At 51.2% G+C, this 18232-nt stretch overlaps 9 protein-coding genes across 9 annotated transcripts; 5 read left to right on the forward strand and 4 right to left on the reverse strand.

The window, feature by feature from the left end:
- Positions 1 to 216: 216 nt before the first annotated feature.
- N7474_004460 (D-arabinitol dehydrogenase ArbD) lies at positions 217 to 1867 on the forward strand (the record flags this gene model as incomplete). Its single annotated transcript, XM_057195875.1, has 2 exons — positions 217 to 654; positions 1718 to 1867. 2 exons carry the CDS (start codon positions 217 to 219, stop codon positions 1865 to 1867), a joined length of 588 nt encoding a protein of 195 aa, XP_057053271.1.
- A 511-nt stretch (positions 1868 to 2378) lies between these two features.
- N7474_004461 (uncharacterized protein) lies at positions 2379 to 2945 on the forward strand (the record flags this gene model as incomplete). The annotated part of the gene is made up of 1 exon (XM_057195876.1): positions 2379 to 2945. The coding sequence occupies one exon, from the start codon at positions 2379 to 2381 to the stop codon at positions 2943 to 2945; it is 567 nt and encodes a 188-aa protein (XP_057053272.1).
- A 595-nt stretch (positions 2946 to 3540) lies between these two features.
- N7474_004462 (Glucose-methanol-choline oxidoreductase N-terminal) lies at positions 3541 to 4176 on the forward strand (the record flags this gene model as incomplete). Its single annotated transcript, XM_057195877.1, has 1 exon — positions 3541 to 4176. The coding sequence occupies one exon, from the start codon at positions 3541 to 3543 to the stop codon at positions 4174 to 4176; it is 636 nt and encodes a 211-aa protein (XP_057053273.1).
- A 195-nt stretch (positions 4177 to 4371) lies between these two features.
- On the forward strand, positions 4372 to 4575 carry N7474_004463 (uncharacterized protein; the record flags this gene model as incomplete). Its single annotated transcript, XM_057195878.1, has 1 exon — positions 4372 to 4575. The coding sequence occupies one exon, from the start codon at positions 4372 to 4374 to the stop codon at positions 4573 to 4575; it is 204 nt and encodes a 67-aa protein (XP_057053274.1).
- A 345-nt stretch (positions 4576 to 4920) lies between these two features.
- N7474_004464 (uncharacterized protein) lies at positions 4921 to 5772 on the reverse strand (the record flags this gene model as incomplete). Its single annotated transcript, XM_057195879.1, has 1 exon — positions 4921 to 5772. The coding sequence occupies one exon, from the start codon at positions 5770 to 5772 to the stop codon at positions 4921 to 4923; it is 852 nt and encodes a 283-aa protein (XP_057053275.1).
- A 330-nt stretch (positions 5773 to 6102) lies between these two features.
- N7474_004465 (ankyrin repeat domain-containing protein) lies at positions 6103 to 6792 on the forward strand (the record flags this gene model as incomplete). Its single annotated transcript, XM_057195880.1, has 1 exon — positions 6103 to 6792. The coding sequence occupies one exon, from the start codon at positions 6103 to 6105 to the stop codon at positions 6790 to 6792; it is 690 nt and encodes a 229-aa protein (XP_057053276.1).
- A 2974-nt stretch (positions 6793 to 9766) lies between these two features.
- On the reverse strand, positions 9767 to 13387 carry N7474_004466 (uncharacterized protein; the record flags this gene model as incomplete). The annotated part of the gene is made up of 1 exon (XM_057195881.1): positions 9767 to 13387. One exon carries the CDS (start codon positions 13385 to 13387, stop codon positions 9767 to 9769), a length of 3621 nt encoding a protein of 1206 aa, XP_057053277.1.
- Positions 13388 to 14596: 1209 nt separating this feature from the next.
- N7474_004467 (uncharacterized protein) lies at positions 14597 to 16184 on the reverse strand (the record flags this gene model as incomplete). Its single annotated transcript, XM_057195882.1, has 3 exons — positions 14597 to 15165; positions 15219 to 15929; positions 15983 to 16184. 3 exons carry the CDS (start codon positions 16182 to 16184, stop codon positions 14597 to 14599), a joined length of 1482 nt encoding a protein of 493 aa, XP_057053278.1.
- A 1000-nt stretch (positions 16185 to 17184) lies between these two features.
- N7474_004468 (uncharacterized protein) lies at positions 17185 to 17884 on the reverse strand (the record flags this gene model as incomplete). The annotated part of the gene is made up of 2 exons (XM_057195883.1): positions 17185 to 17348; positions 17869 to 17884. 2 exons carry the CDS (start codon positions 17882 to 17884, stop codon positions 17185 to 17187), a joined length of 180 nt encoding a protein of 59 aa, XP_057053279.1.
- Between the last annotated feature and the right edge of the window lie 348 nt (positions 17885 to 18232).

Genomic DNA, 18232 nt, shown 5'->3' on the forward strand with positions numbered 1-18232 from the left:
TTTGGACAGCTCTTCGTCTATAAGAATGGCGCTCCCGGGACCCCCGGAGCAGGTTTTCTTCTTCTTCCTTTCCCATCGCATTCACATCCATTCATATTACTAGGTATGTTCTCCTTGATCACGGAGACTTTGGTCCATTGTCTGACATTCATCACAGCCCGCTTAGTCGTTCGTTAAGACAAGCTCTTCCATTCAATCGCTTTCATATCATCCAACATGCACTTCACTGCTTCGACCATTGCCATCCTGGCCCTCGCCGCCGGTTCCCAGGCTGCTGTGCCCAAGAAGGGCGAGCCCCCAATCTTGAACCACAAGTCCGTGATTCCCCAGGGTACCGGTGTTAGCACCGGCACCCACCCGATCATGACCGGCACCGGCGGTGGCAACCAGACCGTTACCGTGACCTCTGCCTGCCCCAGCTGCCCCAAGTCGACCGTCCCCGTCCAGGTCCCCAGCTCCACCCCCGGTGCTGCCGTCAGCTCTGCTGCTGCTGGTGCTGCTGCCTCCTCTGCCGCTGGTGCCGCCGGTGCCGCCGGTACTCCTGCCGCCGGAGCTGGTGCCGCTGGTGCTTCGGGCGCTGCTGCTGCTGGTGCATCGGGTGCTGCTGGCGCTGCCGGGCCCACCTCCAGCCCCGGCTTCACCCCTCCAACCCGGGTGCCAAGGTCGCCGTGCCCATGGCCGGTGTTCTGGGCAGCGTCGCCTACGGCCTGCTCCTCGTTTAAGTGTTTTTTCACTCTCTTTTTGTGATTTGATCTCGTTTCGGATGCCGGTGTTCAGTGTCCGTTTACGCGCTGCCTTGTCGGCTTTCTATATGTCTCCTCTTCTTCTTTCAACCTACTGGCTGCTGTCCATATGAAATGAAAGAAGAGTGAGATGGGCGAGGCGCGGTAATCGTGACAGGCGTTACGGTTTAGATCGATCTTTTTTTGTGTCTTTTTCTGGGTCTTGGTTTTGTGTTTCTTGGGATACATACTGGAAGTCCCTAATGTAATGTTAATCAAAAAACGACGAAAAAAAGTGGTTGGAACTTTGTTGTGCTTGAGTAGATATGACTAAAGTGAGTAGACTCTCGCTCCTGTGGTGCCTCCAGGGCTATGGGGTAATGGCACCAAGGTTCAGGCTCAGTGGCAAAACCGATGCAACCAAAGCAAACCTTGGCGCTGTCATACAGTTTTGACATTCTATTAATAGCCTGCCAAAAGAGGGATAACGCTTGAAAATTTTCCTTTCAGCAGTGAACCATCGTTGGTACTGGAGTTTTGGGTTGTTGGCATCGTGCGATCCAGTGGTAAGTCATGGCACTAACCCTAGGTAAGTGAGTTAGTTGACCCCAAAGTCGTCGGCTAGAGGAATGTCTGGGGAACTGGTCCAAAGCAAAGCATATTTTCTGATGCCATCTCTCGCCATTTGCTTCATTCACTCGTTATTCGTTGGTTAGGGGAATAGGTAGTTGATATTAATAGAACTGTCGAGCTAATATACTTCAGTTGCTACTATGTATTACTCAATCTTTTCTACAGTAAAAGTTCCCTTTTCTTATGATTTTGAGACCGATCTCTGAACTTTAACATTAAGATTTGCTTTTTAAGGTTCTTCTTTGTTTTTTTTCCCCCATAAACGGTAGAGCATTCAATGGTTGGATTTTAGTCTCAAAAATCAAATTTATTAATGATTTTTTTATTTGTATAGTACCCGCAAAATCTTCGAAAACCACTAGCTACGCGACAAGTGGACCTTCCTCATCCCCGTGGGTAAGATGGGTACCCTCGAAGACCTCATAGACGCCGTCACCTTCCTACTTAGCGACGCGTCTAAGTATATCACCGGTGCGGACCTCCGCGTCGACGGTGGCTACACCCTGACATAAAATATCTGTTGCTATGTCGTTTAGCATGATATTGATGTTTAGGTTTTTGCTTTTTCTTTTCACGGATGCGATATAGACTGATTGTATCTTTCATATTTTCATATTTTGATATCTTTTATTTTCATCATTCAAATCATCAGGTCAAAACAACTTGTTTATTTAATGCTTCATCTCAATTGAGGCTTTGGTGTTGGGAGGGGGAGAGAGAAACGAGAGAAAAGCTTGCAATGGACTGGGGCTTAGCGAATGTGATAGGAGGGACCGTTTGCTGGGCTGGTGTACCAACCAACCAACCAAACCGCTTCAGCAGTTTTTCTTATAGAGCGGAGCCTTGTGTGTTTCATCGCTCCAAAGGCAGTATTCAGAAACGGTATACTATAGCTCTCCGTGCCCTACTCTCGCCCTTCACCGCCCTTCCCCTGTCTCTCAGCCGCACTTGCATCACCAGGCGCTTGGGTGAAATTTGTTTCGTAGCAACTCTTAAGGACCCTGATCATTTTATCTCAAGATAATGGAGGCAGTCGGGGCTGCTTCTGCCATCCTCTCAATTGCAACAGTCGGTGTGCAATGCTCCATGAAGCTGATGACCTTCGCAGGTCAGATCAAAACGGCGCCAGAACAGATTGCCAAGATCGCGGAAGAAGTGTCGTTGAATGCCAGTATCCTGCAGCAACTGGGTGAATTGGCCAAGGAGAATGTCGGAAATGGACGCCCTATATCAGATGACAAAGACAGCAGTAACGACGATATGAAGTCGGTCCGTGATGCGGAGACCACAGCATCCAAACAGAGTATCTTTAATGCAAAGGGACTGGGAACTGTCATGAGCCTGGCAGAAAACTGCGAAGAGATCTTTAACTCATTGGATCAATCCTTACGCAAGGCAAGCAAACAGCTGCGTGCAAAACCCGGGAATTCTGGCAAGGTCAAACTTAGTCCCGCAGAGAAGTTCAAATGGCCGTTCCTACTACCTGGAATGGATACGTTGCGAGACGAGCTCCAAAATGTCAAAGGCACTTTGATGTTGATGCTTCAAGTCGCCATGCTGGCGTATTCGAGGAAGCTGATGAGCCAGTAAGTCACTCCTACTCTCTTTTGTACCACCGCCATGGGCCATCGCTAATTTCGAAGATACGGGGAGCATAATAAACGCGGTGCGGCAGTTATTGCCTATACTAGAGAGGATCAGGACGTGTTGGTTCGGTCCATTGTTGCAGCGAAGAAAGCTTGCACTGAAAAGGAGACTTCTGGAGCTTCCAATATCCAACCAAACAAGGAAATACCCTTAGAAGGAGAGCAGACTCAGTCCTCCCAACGTCCAGTGCCCTCCAAGATCCTGGCGACCATAATGGATTCTGGACCGAATAGCGCAGCAGAAAGTACCCCATCGTATGTACATCTTGTCGACCGTGGATATGCTCAGACAAAATTAACGCTAGCGGAGCAGTGAGCCAGATCCCACCATGGTGGATACCAATACCCAAGAAGATGAAAGATCCAGGTATGTGCTCTTAGAAGCATGTTAATCCAGGGAGCTGGTTTCGTTCGAGACACGACAGCGGAATAAATTTCAGTCGAAGGGGTGATCCCAGCAAACAGTAAGAGCATGATGGGATCACCTAGTATCGATTAGATCCCAGAAGTAATAAGCATACTAAGCTCTGTTTTCCAGGATGCCACGTTCTCAACGATCATCACCCCCCTCGTCCCACGTCTCCATTTTGTCGCCCTCGCCCACCTTTAAGGTCCATATCATCTCCCCTAAAGCGTCCGTAACGGAGCACCAACTCCATATCAGCTACGATGACTGCTACATCAGACTCCCGAATTCAGCCGTCGAATCTCAGCTCCAAGAATGGAGAACGTCTTCCAGAGCCACTCTGCTGGATCAGTTATCGGCCCTGGATGCCAGAGAATATGAAGCGCTAGTTGCTACGACGAACCGCATTGACTCGAGCACATTCACGGAGGATGAAAAAGAAACCCTAGAGTGGGTCCAGTTCGGCGAATACCGTACTCTCATTGAAGGCATTGAGCAGGTCAAGGCCAGGAACATAACGATGATCATGAGTGGGTTGTATGGGCCGACTTCCCGGTTCGAAAAGAAAGAAACAAAACAGGAATTGGCGGAAATTCGGGGGACAACGTGGATCAGGGTAAGGCGCAATGAGCTCGACCTAGTTATAATTATGGCTGAGACGGTTGAGCAGGTCCATCGCCAGCATATCACTCCTTCAACCTTGGCAGCATATGGACTGCCGTGGGATTGGGATGAGGTACTATCTAAGTCGTGCATGCACGCATCCTGAAATTCTACCACATTGCCGTAACGCTGACCTGTTTTAATAAAAAAGGAAGATAGGAACTACATTATCATCAAAAGATGGATCGCCGAAGATTTTCAGGACGAACTATTCGCACATACCAGAGGTGTACGCGAGGGGACTGTTCAGCTTTCAGGCACCACAACTGAGTTGAGGGTGAACGACAGGAACAAGGATAAGATGTATCTCGTCCGCAATAAGAAGGCGGATAAGGAGAGAAGAATACGGAGATTTGAAGGAGAGGAAGAAGGAGAGGAAGGACAGGAAACGGATGCGGGTGAGCATGATGAGACCACGTCAGACGAGAGCGATGCAGAGGAGAGCGATGAGGATACAGAAGGCATTGTCGACGCTCTTTTGGCTGAGTACACCTGTAAGATGTGAGGGAAGAATGATGATGTATTGTGTAAGAAGAGAGCTACCTGACATGACATGTCACAACACCCGTGAATGAATCCAGCAGCAGATCTTCAATTTCCCAAGCGGCAAATTCCTCGTACTGTTACCCTACCCTACGGGGATTAGTGGAGTCTGGCACACTCCAGTAGACTGCATCTGTCTTAAGAGTCAAATGATCTCGTTTGACGGGTCCAGCATCCATATTATCTGGGATATCTGATGTCTTTTTGTCTATATTCCGTATTCCTCCCTGTGAGATCTCAAAATGGATTATTCGTCTTTCAAAGTCGCTCTGTCTGTCGTGATTCCTTAGCCCTCGGCATATATCCCTCAGCCAAATGAAACCTGCTGCCAGTAGCTTCTTGAAACATTCTCCGGATCATGGCTATTCTTCACATTGATCCAGATTGGTTGGAAGTATTTCATCTTATGCGACGCATCCCGAATATTATGGTCCAAGACGAGGACAGCATTCCGTTGTAACACCCAGTCGATGTAGTCCCCAGACACTGCAATAACAGGAACCCCCAGAGGATCAAACTTTTCCTTCAACTTTCCAATCTGGTCCCGTTGCTTCTTTGAGCTCCGTTCCGTCTCGCCCATCCACTTGCGTAAAAGTTGTAGTGAGCATACCCATGCAGGTCGAATACCCTTAAATCGATTTGAACATGCCACCTTCATGACGCGCCTGAAGGCCACTTTCTCTTCGGCTGACACCAAGCCTGCATTTTCCACCACATCACGGAGGAATGTCCACAGGAGCGTTCGGTCCCATCCACAGTCTTCTAGTAACGCAAAGAGACCGGCAGCGCAAGAGAACTTCCACTCGCGAATGGCCACTACTAGAGGTAGAATGATTTGACGCGTTTCACGGGGCCAAAACTTGAGCTTCCTCGGTGGGCGCTTGTTTGTTCTTGCAGCATAGGCAGCACGCACATGTTCTATTAGCTCGGGATGGAGTCTTTCGAAATGGCGAAGATATAGCTCAGCAGGCTGCGTCTCGAAAGAGAGTAAAGACCAGTTAGAGGAGAAGTGTTTAAGAGTATATGGGAGAGCCAGAAGATGGAGAATGGGATTGACAATAAAGTATGCCGGGAGGCCGACGGCAATGCCATAAATCGACTCTACGAGAAAGCTTATCGCACTTAGAAACGTGTCCGTAGCATCTCGCATCGAAGACATGCTTGGAAAGTGGGGGCAATTTTCACGCGATCAGCAGAGTTGCGACTGAACAGCCAAACGAACGGAACCTATGCCATCTTTATTGAACAGAAAGACAATCAAGAACGCTAAAGAAGCCTTCGCTTCTTATCTCCATGAACGGAATGCAAATACGGGGAGGCGCAAGACACTTGTCCATTCTGAGTTAGTAAAGATCAGAAATCCAGCCAAATACGAGCGGCACAACCCACCATCGGATCAAGAAGGGAAGTAGGAAGAGGGTATATCATTTTGCAAGCTCCCCAATCCTCCGCCCCACCCGCCGTTCACTTACTCCCACTCACTTCTGTTATGCCCATATCCACTCGGCTGAGAAACGTCTTCTCCAAACTAAGGAGAAATAAAAGCAAGCAAAAGAGCAGGACTCTATCTTCACCTGCCAACAACTCACCCCAGCAAAACCCAAAAGCTGCACAGAGACAGAAAACGCTAGCCCAAGCTTCTCGCCAAGGCGATATCATCGCCGTGACAGAAATTCTCCAAAAATGCGGAGCAACTCCAGAGGGAGAAGAGTCCTTGCGCGCAGCAGCCTCGAATGGTCATGCAGATATCGTTCTCCTGCTCCTGCAGCATGGGATAGACCCGAACAGGCTCGACAGCATCGGCCAAGCTGCTCTGCACGAAGCTGTTATCCATGGCCATGGCAAGGTTGTTCGTCTACTCGTTGAGAACGGTGCAGACCCGTTCATAGGCACTGTGCCTATTCTGTGGCTTGCGGAGCTATATTGGAATAAGAGGCCGTTAGAATTACTGCGAGAATTGCTCCGCAAACATCACCCGGAAAGATTTGAGGAAGAACATCCTACACCAGCGAGGCCAGCAGTGAAGCCAGAAGTAAAGAAGGCTCCAGTTAAAGCATTCAAGAACTCTATCAGAGACTCTCCCGCATCTTTAAGCAAAGATCTTTGGCCAGATCGGGTTTTTACCTCCAGAGGGGAAAGGATAAGTGTCGCGCCTTCTGATCCAGCTTACTGGAATTGACTCTTTATAGCGGAAATGTCCAGTTTAAACACGGGCAATCTGCACAGGTGGTGGTGGCTGGTGGGGAGGCGTGAAATTGAATTTCGATAGCGATGAGTGAAGATCAACAGGTAGAGAATGGGAGCTGGTGAAGAGAGAATTGTTGTTTTCTGTACAGTAGGAGCTGAGGTCAAACACAGAGGGTTGGATAAACAGAGTGTGAATTAAAGTGTGCAAAAGGCGACTAAGAACACAGAGGGGACAAAAACGGAGCGTGAATCTTTTGTTTAATCACTGCCCTTTGAATTGTGAGTTGGAACGAGTATTGAATTCAATTGGCCAGGCGTGACCACGTCCCTGCACACGCTCTCCAGAGGCCTCACGTGCATTTGGTAATACCCTGGCGACCCCAGTTCTGTAGCTAGATATATTTTTTCAATCTACTGAAGCAAAAGGAGATCTTGACGAATCCATATCCCTGCCCTATTATACAGGCTCCCCCAGCATTCCTGTACACGAACTGACACGCTGCCTTTTTTTGTATTAGCCCTCGGCGATGTACGTCGTGCAGGCCACTACGGGTGTTCCCGAGAGTGGATTTTTGGCTCCAAGGAACCCAAAAATCCCATTCCTGATTTCCACAGCACCCCTACATATACAGTGATTTCAAGATCGACTTGGCCAATGTACACACAGAAGGACTATTTTGAGGTGGTTCGAGAGATTATGTGGGTGGCAGATTCTACGGGGACCATATTAGTTTCAAATGGCGAAAAGGGGAGATAATTATAGTAGATCTTACCGACTCTCTATGTGCCATATTCTTCTTGTAGTCCGCTATTCTCTAGGAAATAGCCCTCTACTTGACTTTTTTCATCTATTCGGGGGGAGGGGTGAAAGTTACTAGCGACATAGGAAAACGTCATTTCGGCCTAGACTCCTAGGAACATCAATAGGCAGTAGAGCTTGCTCAGGGCTAGCTCCGAGTGCTCAGTGAGCTGCTCACCCCGTGATCTCAGAGCCGATCGCTTCCTGAGATGGTAGCCTTACCGTCACCATTATTACACATATGATGAGTATTTCCTATCCCCACAGTATCTATCTGAGGCCTCCCAAGGGTCGACCACTGGGTGGATGCCGTTGACCGCTCAATCGACGACTTACCCAGAAACCATAAATCAGCGAATACGCTAATTCGATTTTCATGGACGTAAAAGACTCGGATCCCATAGTTGCGTCATGAACGAAGACAGGGGTCACCATCCTTAAACAAAAGCGATTAAATTGATGTCTAATTTCTACCAAGTTGGAAGACCGCATAATTATTCCGAGAATGACATGCTGGGCTGTTGCTCGTGATGGTGACTTAAAGTCTCGGGTCAATGCTTCAGCCGCACTGCCCCCGCATCGAATACGAACCCTGTGGCCAATATCAATAATCATATCCGCCATGTGTTCGTGTTAGGGCGGTCGATATCAACCATGCGAAGAAATTAGGCAGCATCCAGGTTTCTGTTTACGGAGTATATATGACAGAAACGTCCCCTGTAGCCCAACTTCATACTATCTCTTAAGTATCGCGTGGCAAAACTCAAAATACTCAGTGTTATTATGCTCACGAACCATTGTGATGACAAGCATACAATCTGCTCCTGAGAAAACCTTTTTGCGACACGGAATCCACCTCGAGGTTAAACCCAGAGGGGGGTTCTATACAAGCGGCGATAAGGTCATTGGAGTCGTTCACTTTAATCCTCTTTGGGGCACGAAATCTGTGACAGAGGTTAATATCCGTTTATACGGTGACGCCGATGGAGACTGGAATCCGGACTACGATAGCAGCAAATCCAGGACTGGAATTCTCGAATTTAACGTGAATATCTATCGTGGGGTTGCCGTGGAAAAGAAGAACTTTCCCTTTGAATTTAAGTTTCCGTCACATACAACACCGGCGACACCACATCATCCATGGAGTCCCAATGACCAATTTGAACACAAATACGGCCATCCTCTACCACGCACGTGGAGTTGCCATTTTTCCCGAATCCGTTACACTCTAAATGCCTATGTGACTGTCTCAACTGGCAAGGTCATCAATTTCTCAAAGAAGGTGAAGTACCGGCCGTGTCTGGATACTTGGCCTGACGATATTCCGTGGCGGGAACATGTGTATATGCTCTCGGGTTTCTTTCGTTCGGGCAGTTTGATGCCTGAAGTCGTGATTGAATCGCATCCGATCGACTCAAAATTCGTGAAATTCAGGTTCCCTACTACATTGGTAGCTGAAGAGCCCTTGCGGGGATCAATCCAGGTTCAACTTCCACATCCAGTCGAATCTCTCAAGCTTTGGCGTTTAGTCATCGAGGCAAGATTCACGAACGCATATCGGACGCTTGATGGTCAAAACCATATCACAAAAAGGCAGTGTTACTCCAGGGTTCGACTTCTTTCCTTACATAACTTATCCACCACCCTTCCGCACAATCATCCGCTTGATCTCCGAGCCATATGTATTAAGCCGGTCCCTCCATTTTACACGTTGCGGACATTTAACATCTGTGTCTCTTGTCACCTCTACATCCGAGCATTATTCGGCGACCCGAGTGGGAAAGTATATCGGTTGAATATCTCCAGTCTGCCCATCCAAATTGTGGGCCCGCCTCGGTCTTGTGATTGATTGACACATCGAGGGCATCGTCCTAGAGACACTGTTTAGGCGGCCGTATAGGGCCATTTAAGCTAGCTCAGCCCCATTTTATTATTGTGCATCATCCCACCATTATCTACTTCAAGATTCACAAGACGAAGGCTCGGACATCCGAGGAGCTAGACCAAATATATAAAGAACGCATTGGCACTCGGATGTTCCGAACGTATCAGTCAGTGATCTACGCCTCAGGAGCTCTATAACAGGCAATCGGCCACTCAGAATAACCAGAAAACAAAAGGAAGCAAGCCCTCTAGCCAAACTCCAATAAATATGTGTATGGACCATCTAAACGCTCCTAATCCAATTCGTCCACTGACACTCACACCCGCCAGTCCCTCCGTCGACACCCCCATAACTCCCACCCTTCTCACTCGAACCAGCAGGATTAATCAACGTCCCTCCCGCACTTCGATCCTCGATTTCCAGCTTATGATTTGTAACGTTGTAATGCCCATCCTCTTCAACCCCGTAGCAGTACACCAGTTTCTGATCCTCATTGCCGCCGTGGCGATCAACTGTTAGAGTAACGGGATAGGGAAACGAGCCTGGACGGGTAAAATCCGTCGCAGACGACGAAGACGTCGGCGTTGTTGAGGTGGCTGTTGGTGTTGATGAGGCGGGTGTGCTTGTGCCTGTGCCTGTGCCTGTGCCTGTACTCCCGCTTGAAATCAGGTTGTAACCCAGCTTCCCAGGCTGGGTCCAGATCTGCACAAGGAAGCGTGTTTGAGACCATGTGCAGCGCACTTTTGCGCTGGACTGGGCCGACCCGCCGTTATTGTCGTTGGCGTTGGTGTCGCTTGTTCCGCCGTTTAGAGGGGACTCGGATTCGAGGAAGATCGACTTGTCAAAGTATGTGTAGAAGCCGTAGTGCTCTGTTGACATCCCCCGGTTGTATAGACGGACTGGCTGCGAGTCTGGGAGTGGGTAGAGTGTTGCCGCTGCGGGTAAACCGTCGGAGGTCTCATCGGGTGCGGGGATGATATCTGATAGATTGAATGTTTCGCTGGATGTGGAAGAAGAAGGGGAGCGGCGGAATAGGGCGTTAGAGGACACTTGCGCTGGCGACATGATGGTCATGTAGAAAGGCGTATCCTCGCCTGGGTAAGGGAAGGCATTGCCGTCTGTGGTGTTACCCAGGAACGTCTGGTCTGCAAGACTCGGTGGTGACGGCGACGGATCGAATGAGCCGCTATCCCTCCTGACACGCAGTGTCGATGTAGTGTTGACAGTTGTGCTGTGATTGTAAGTCCCGTTGAGAAAGCGAATTTCGACCCGGAAGTTAGGGTTGTTTGCCGCGTAGGGCATATTCGCAGACTGCAGCTCGCCCTTGGGCAAGGCACAGCTCCACAACGAAGTGGGCGCAATGCACGCTGACCGCTGGACCTGCGGCTCGGGGCCTGCTATCGTCGTAATCCCCGTAGGCATGGGCGGGTATCCCGTCAGATTGAGCCACTGGGACTGGACGGGTGTTGTGTCTCCGTGTTTGGTTAGAGTGAGCGCGAGGGAAATAGCCACTGTGACAATCACGAAGAAGAAAATGCAAATGCCAAAGTACCACCGTCGTCGGAGTCGGCCCTCACGTCCTGGCCGTCCGAAGCATCCCCTCTTAGAGACCGGGCCTCGTCCGCGCCATAGACCGCCAACTTGGCGTCCAATGGCATCTTCTCTTTCCAGTCGGCGGCGATGGTTCTCACCCGGTCCTCTTGGCGCAGTTGGATCCATCACTGCTGCTCCTGGTGAAGGGTGTAAAGCGTAGCGTGGCGGTAGAGCGTCATCTCTTTGATACTGTGTGTATGCTGGGGCTGGGACCTGCATATCATTCATGGGGATTGACCTGGTACCCTCTGTCTGTTGCTGAAAGCCCGGAGATACTGGTTCTGGTGCTCGAGAATGTTCCTGTATCCATGTTGAATTTGGCGTTGCTTGTTGTCCTAACGGCGTGCCATGACCAGGAGGATAGACGGGTCCGTACGGGAGCGCTTCCTTTTCCATCACAGGAGCTGGCTGGAAAGGCGGCTGAGCAACTGGCGGTGGATAGTGGACGTTGTTCACAGGTGGGGAGAAGGTGTTGATTATTTGCGGCGGAGGAGCAGCAACAGGCGTAGGAGCCCGTTTCTCAGATTCGAAAAACCGTGGTTGGGGAACCACCGGTGGCTCTTCAATGAAACCTTTAGTCTGGGACAAAGACTTATCCTGCTCTGGAGTATCAACCACCGTGGACGCCCACGAGTCTGTGCTCGTAGCAGAAACAGGCGACTGTGTAGCACCTTTCGTGTCTTCGTTATTTGGCCGAGGGGAGTCAACATCAATAAGAAGTCCTCGGGTGGCAGTTTTTGTCTTCTCTGCGGGTACTCCACGACCATGAAGACCAGCGTTCGGAGAATCAACCTCAACAAGAGCTAGTCCCCGATCCCCAGGCACATCTACTACAGCTTTGTCGTTGCTAAGGATATTGACGGGCGCGATAGAGCAGACATGACCCTGGCATTCAAAGAACGGAGTCTTGCTGAAAAGCTCATGGGCACAAGCCTGGTAATACTCAGCCGCAAGGCCCTGCATAGGACGTCCGGGAAACATCATGGACATCATGTTGTCTCTGTTGGTCGGGACCACTGCGGCCACTTCTGGAACATCGCCGCTGAGTGACCGTGACTGCTCCAGATTTTTCTCCCATGAACTCGGCGCAACAGCTTCTGGGGTTTCGGGCGAAAAACACGAAACTTCTTTCTCCCACCAATCTTTAGTTGATCCTTTGGTGCGGACGGTTCGAGGAGAAATGGAGAAGCCGGGGCTGGTGGGTGACTTCTTGCTTGAGAAGGTGTTGGAACGGCTGAGCAGCGGGGAGAGCAGGTAGGTCCACCACCCCTGAGACAGAGGTCTGTTCGACTCGGTGTTTACGCTTAACCGGCTGGGCTTCTTTTCCTGGGGACTATCTTCTTCAAAGATGGTACCGGTAGAGAGCGAGCGGTTGCGTGTTGACGACGGGGGATTAGTATCGATTTTTCTGGCTGCATGTAAGGCTGGGATTGCAGGCACTGGTGGGATATCAGACTGGGAGTGTTCGAATATAGTGGTGGGCCGAGAGTAAATGCTGGAAGTTGCCCTAGGACGCTGGGTCTCCGGGCTGGGAGTCTGCCAGGGAGCCTCTTCGCACGCAGGCGTGACAATAATCGAGGGAGTGAGTGGTGTAGTAGCTTGGTCGCCGGCACTGTCAGGGTCCCTCCTTTTGAGCCGGTCCAAATGCAGAGCCTCGTTAGATGGCACAGTGAGTCCGATGACCACATTCAGATCCGATGGCGACACTTCGTACTGATCACGGAAAGGGTTGTTGGGATTTGCTTCTAGCCGAGCGTTTACGGCATTGATGTTAAATGTACCTGCTGGATCCTGTTGGATATCGACATCGACAGAACCCTCATCAGGTAGTCGGTAGAATCCACCCGCAGTCGTCGTCTGCTTCTTCTTCGAAACCGCTTTGCCTTTCTGTCTCTGAGCGGACCTCTCCTTCTCCCTTGCCTGGGACAATAACTTCAGATCATTCAAATCCACAAACGGAGCCGCATTTCCCTCAGCTCGAGGGGTAGCTGTTGAACCCGTCTGCGAAAAGTCCGTCACCAAGTTCAGACCCACGGGTTTCGCAACGTTCTTCTTCATGATACCCCCAATGCTCACTCTCTTCCCATCTCGATCCCGATGCGAGAAGTTTACTGAGCGGTGCCCCTCCTTGCGCCTCTGGCTTCTTTGCCGCGTTGCCTTGACAAGGAACTCGAATGGCCTGGTGCGTTCGAGCTCGTGGTCCTCGGACGATGAGCACGGCGGGCTGGGGACTTCCTCGGTGATGGGCGAAGAGAGAGGGAATGCTGGTGGAAGAGGGGCCAGTAGGTCTTTCTGGCGTTTGGAGGCCATTGCTGCTGTTGGGGTTGTTGCTTTGCTTAGTTCTGCTGTTTGGAGGGTGCTGTCCGTACTGGATGCAAACATACCACATGGGAAGAGATGAAGAAGACAGAGGGTGGAATAAAAGAGAAGGTAGAATGACTGTAGAATCGAGACAAAGGGCGTTGCAGATTCTATTAATACGAATCAAGCCGGATGTGCGTGTGTGTGTCGCAGACAATGAATGAAACAGGAACAATGAGAGAAAGAAAGAGAAATCGACAAAGAGAAGCCCAAATAATCCCCCATTGACAGAAAACAGATCAAAAAGGACTGAATACGCAATACCAAATAGAAATGTAGGCAGACTCCGAGCTATTTACAGGGTTGTTAACCTACGCAGCTGCCATCATCCCGACTTGCATGCTCTAAGAGCTCAGGATCTAGCCAGGCCCACAGGCCGGCCCCATCTTGACTATTCCAGCGTCAGGAGAAAGCTGAGACGACCAATGAGAACGGGACGAAATGTGTTTCTGCAGCGATCTCAAACACAGTCCGGGGATGGTCATTGGGTGGGTTGGAGTGGTGCGAAACAGGTACGCGCCGGGAGTGGGAGATGGGCGCTTACAGTGGCCAATCGGGGAGAGTCACCTAAAATAGAGCAGCAGTGCTGTACTGTTTATAACTACGGATCTACTGGGAAATAGTGAATCATAATTCTCCGACTGGCAGTAGTCCAAATCCAGCTTTTTGGTGATTGATTGATTTGTTACATGCTCGACGGGGCGAGAAAGCAGCTCAACAATAAATCCCAGACCCATACACACCCATACATAGTAAACCCCATAAATCCATCCCTTCCTGTCCATTTCCATGCAGTAGAACCAATGATGCCATCATGAAGAACCAAAAAAAAGAAAGAAAGAAAACAAAGGATAAAGCAGAAGACAGAGCTCCGCATCCCGCGGGATGCGGATGAGCCCCAATACAGTTCAAGGAAGAAAGAAACACAGCAATGGCGGGTATGATAGACAAGAGAGAAAGGATAACGATAGATAAGAAAGGAGGCAACACCCAAGACAAATATAAACCGGCCGAGTCGAGAAATCTCGAGATGGTAACTGTTATCTAGAACAGGGATATGTAGAATGGCACATTGAAAAAAAAAATCGAGGGCGTCGGTGGACATTGCGTTTCGCAGCATGACTCGTCGTTTCTCATTTCCTGTCCCGCAAGACTTGATTACCGTCGCTCGTCGGTATACTGGATCCCCTGCATCGGTGCCACGGAGCCGTTCATGAGCGGAGGCAGGGTCCGCGGCTGGTCTTGGACGCCTGAGCCATTGCCAAACCCGGAGAACACGGGCGGATGGGCCTGGCCGTTGGTCGGGGTGGTAGCCATCTGGTGATGCTCAAAGATCGAGCTCGGTCGTGATGGGCCGTTCTGATTGAGTTGCGCGCGCAGCTCCTCATTCTCCGTCCGTAGTGAGGAAATCTCACGCTGGGCCTGGTTGACCATCTGCTGGGCCTGGTTGGCCGCCTTCTCCAGGCCGTTGATGTATTCAATGGCTCGGGTTAGGGTTTCCCATTTACTCGACTTATTGTTGTGGCCCTGCGGGAGACGCATGCGCAGCGCCTCGAAGCAGTCCTTCATCTCGCTCCGGCGTTTGCGCTCGGCCAGCTTGTGTGTGACCCGCAGTTCCGGCGTGCGGCTGTACGGTGTGTTCCCCCCGGATAATTCAGATTCTTCCCCAATCAGCTCTCGCACTTGCTTGTGCTGCATGGAATGGTGGTGTACGTTCTGGGGCAGCTCTGCATCATGGTCAGTATTTGCAAACGAGACACGATCTGCTAGGTAATCCTACCATGCTGTCCCCGCGGCATGCGGGATTCCGAATACATGCTGCTGAGAGACTCCGCCATGCTGCCTTTCCGGGAGAAGGATGGATTGGATCTCTCGGTGGAGGACATGGAGTTCGATCGTGCCACATCGGGATCGGGGAAGGCGTATGCCATACCCGCCGTGGGTGCGTCGGCGTTGTAAATCTCGGACCGGGGATTTGACGAGATCGCAGGCGCTGTCCGACCCCCCGCAAAGTTGTTGCGGGCGTCTCCAGCTCGAGCTCCCATGGGCGAGATCGGTTGTGTGTCCGAGTACCGGATGATGCCGCGCTCCCGTTGTAGATTCGACACAATCGACGATTGCGACGCATTGGTGCTGTGATATGGTGATGCTGGACTGATGGCGAGCGAGCTGATCCCTTGGTTCATGCGACTGTCGACGCTGCTCCGCCGGGACTCAGTCGTATCGGCCACGCTCCCGCGCTGGGATGGCGCTTCATAGTTCTGGTTTATCGAAGGTAGTGCGGGATTGGGCTGGGATGTGTTGAAGTTGGGCGACGGCTGCTGCGCACCGGCGGAGGACGGGGTGGTGGATTGCTCATGTGGGTAGGAGGATCGGTCGACGGCGGCTGGATGCCCGCGAACGGGCGAGGGTTGTGATGTTGAGGTTAGGAAGGTCAAGGAAGGGTAGTTGTTGCCCGTGCCGTTGGTTGCGGTCGAGTAGGTCGAAGATCCTGGGCGGGTCAGCATGGTGCGGAGTATGAGGACAAAGAGGATGAATGCGTACGTGTGCTCTGCGGCATCGACCAATTTCCCGAATCTCGCTCGACCGTGTTGAGGGACGTGTTCCCAGGCGACTTCTCCGAGGGATTGACCCCGGTCATATTGGCCGTGAGGGTCGAGATCGAGGGCAGAGTCTGCGTCGAGGCCGCCGGGGTCTGGGGCCCGGAGGCCGTCTCCCAGGGCCGATGGGCGACAGAGGGGTCCATGATGAGAAGGGAGTTGCAAAAGAGAGGGTCCAACGAGGCCGATTCCACACTATCGCATGATCCAGGTCGGGGGGGAGGGCAAATTGGGGGAGGGTGGTAACACGACGAACGTGGTCGGTCGGTGGAGAAGCCCCAAAGAGAGAATGGCCGTTCTAAGTATCCGCCGATCCAGCGCGTGGCCTAAGGGCTGGCAGCGGAGCAGAGGGAGGGAAGAGGAAAGGATCGATCCTGGAACAGGGATCTGAACTAGTTGGTTAGTCGTGTGTAGTGTCGTAGGTAGTAGGGTAGGTAAAGTAAGTAAGGTCGAGGAAGAAAGAAGACTGAAAGAACGTGGCACAACCTATAGTCCTTGGATTATTAGTGAGCCCCTGTTTCTTCTCTTCTTTCGTTTTGACTGAACTCACAAACACCCATCGAAATAATACATCCCGGTCCGCGTCAGCCCAGTCAGAGGGGCACAAACAACAGAGTCGCATCCATCGAATCCTTCTCTGGAATGTTTCGGTATTACCGCCATGCAAGGATGTGCCACGAGGAGCGCAAGGGATCCACCTGGTTCTAGTGGGAGTTAGTTTCCCTAGGCTAGTTACTATTTGACTACGTAACGACGACTAGGCGTTAAATTCCTCTGTAGGCAGTGGCTAGTGATTGCCTGTAGCTACCCTTCAATGGCTCTACCCGCACGCAAGGATGGTCTCTTACATCATGACCTCAAGTCAAGGCGTCACTGGGGATCGCCGGCACGTGGCGAGCTCAGGGGCTAGCTCCTTGCAGAATACTAGCTCACTACTATGTATGTACGGTGTATTCAATTCAAGATGGCGGAGGATGCCGATCCTAGACGTCCTCCATGCCTGTCTGACGAGCCGGTCTCCAGGGAGCGATCACCACGCGCCGCTCGTCCACACGGCTGCCACACCAACTAAGCGTCCGCACATGGCCCGTCGCCCCAATAATCACCTACTAGACGAAACTGCGATGCATACAATCGCCACCTCGACTACGGACTGCCTGCGCGCACCCGCGCGCCCGCCCAAATGCGCACGGCAGTCCGAGCCTTCTGACCCGCGGCTATTTCTTCCGTAACACGGTGCGACCGGGCGTCTCTTGGCAACTGGCCTGTTGAGATGAGTTGGATTGCGGCTTGGACGGTGGCTGGCGGGACTGGTCTGACTAGTCCATTACGGAAAGAAGGGATCGATAGTAGTCGTCCTGCGGCGCTCCTATTATTTCCGGCCTCAGACCCCGATAGTCCACAGTGCGCCCCGAGTGGATGACCGGATGGATTTTGGACGCAAAATGGGCCAAGCTAAGCATTTGACTTGCCGTCATAGTAGAGTGAAGGATCTATTTTAGTTGTTACCCATGGTGGAGCTATGAATGTCTAGACCTGAACCCAGATTCAAAGTCTTAATTCCCAACAGCTAAACAGGTCGTCAGCTGTGGCTGAATGGTCCACCCTTAGCGCGATCATTTCTGCTGCCTATACTTCAACGCCATATGGCCGCCTTGCAGCAGATTTGTCTTGGCTCGCCACCCGCGATCTACACGGACAACATACCCGCCCTTCTATGGTAGCAGTGCATCATACTTCACCCGTAGAGCACACGGGAGTTGTCCAGAATTCCCGATGCGACTCTGCCACCCCGGAACAAGGGATGGCATCTGTTTTTCTTGGTCTCACCTTTAAAGTTGGCCATGTCGATAGCGCGTGGGCCACCACAACCCTCATTCCAGTCGGCTGGCCACGCTGCGAGGGTCTCGTTCGTCTCAGGAACTAACCCTGCTGCACGTAATATTGAAAACATGATCAAAGCTTATTGTCTGTTTCATCTTCAAGAAACTAGCACTGTACCTGGCGATCGATCGCCCCGGCTGCTTCCCCCTCCCCCGACGCTGGGGAGGGCGCCTTCTTTTTACTATCGTTCCATTCGTCGATCATTCCACGGGCGAGTTCACTTTCCCTGTCGTCATGGCATCCCTTGTCGGTGGCTATACCTTATGAACTATTGGTTGTGATCATCCCCATAGCCCCGCTTCGAGGGTAG

This window comes from Penicillium riverlandense, assembly GCF_028828495.1.
Source record: "Penicillium riverlandense strain IBT 135883 chromosome Unknown utg000003l_segment0_segment0, whole genome shotgun sequence".
Taxonomy (NCBI): Eukaryota; Fungi; Ascomycota; class Eurotiomycetes; order Eurotiales; family Aspergillaceae; genus Penicillium; species Penicillium riverlandense.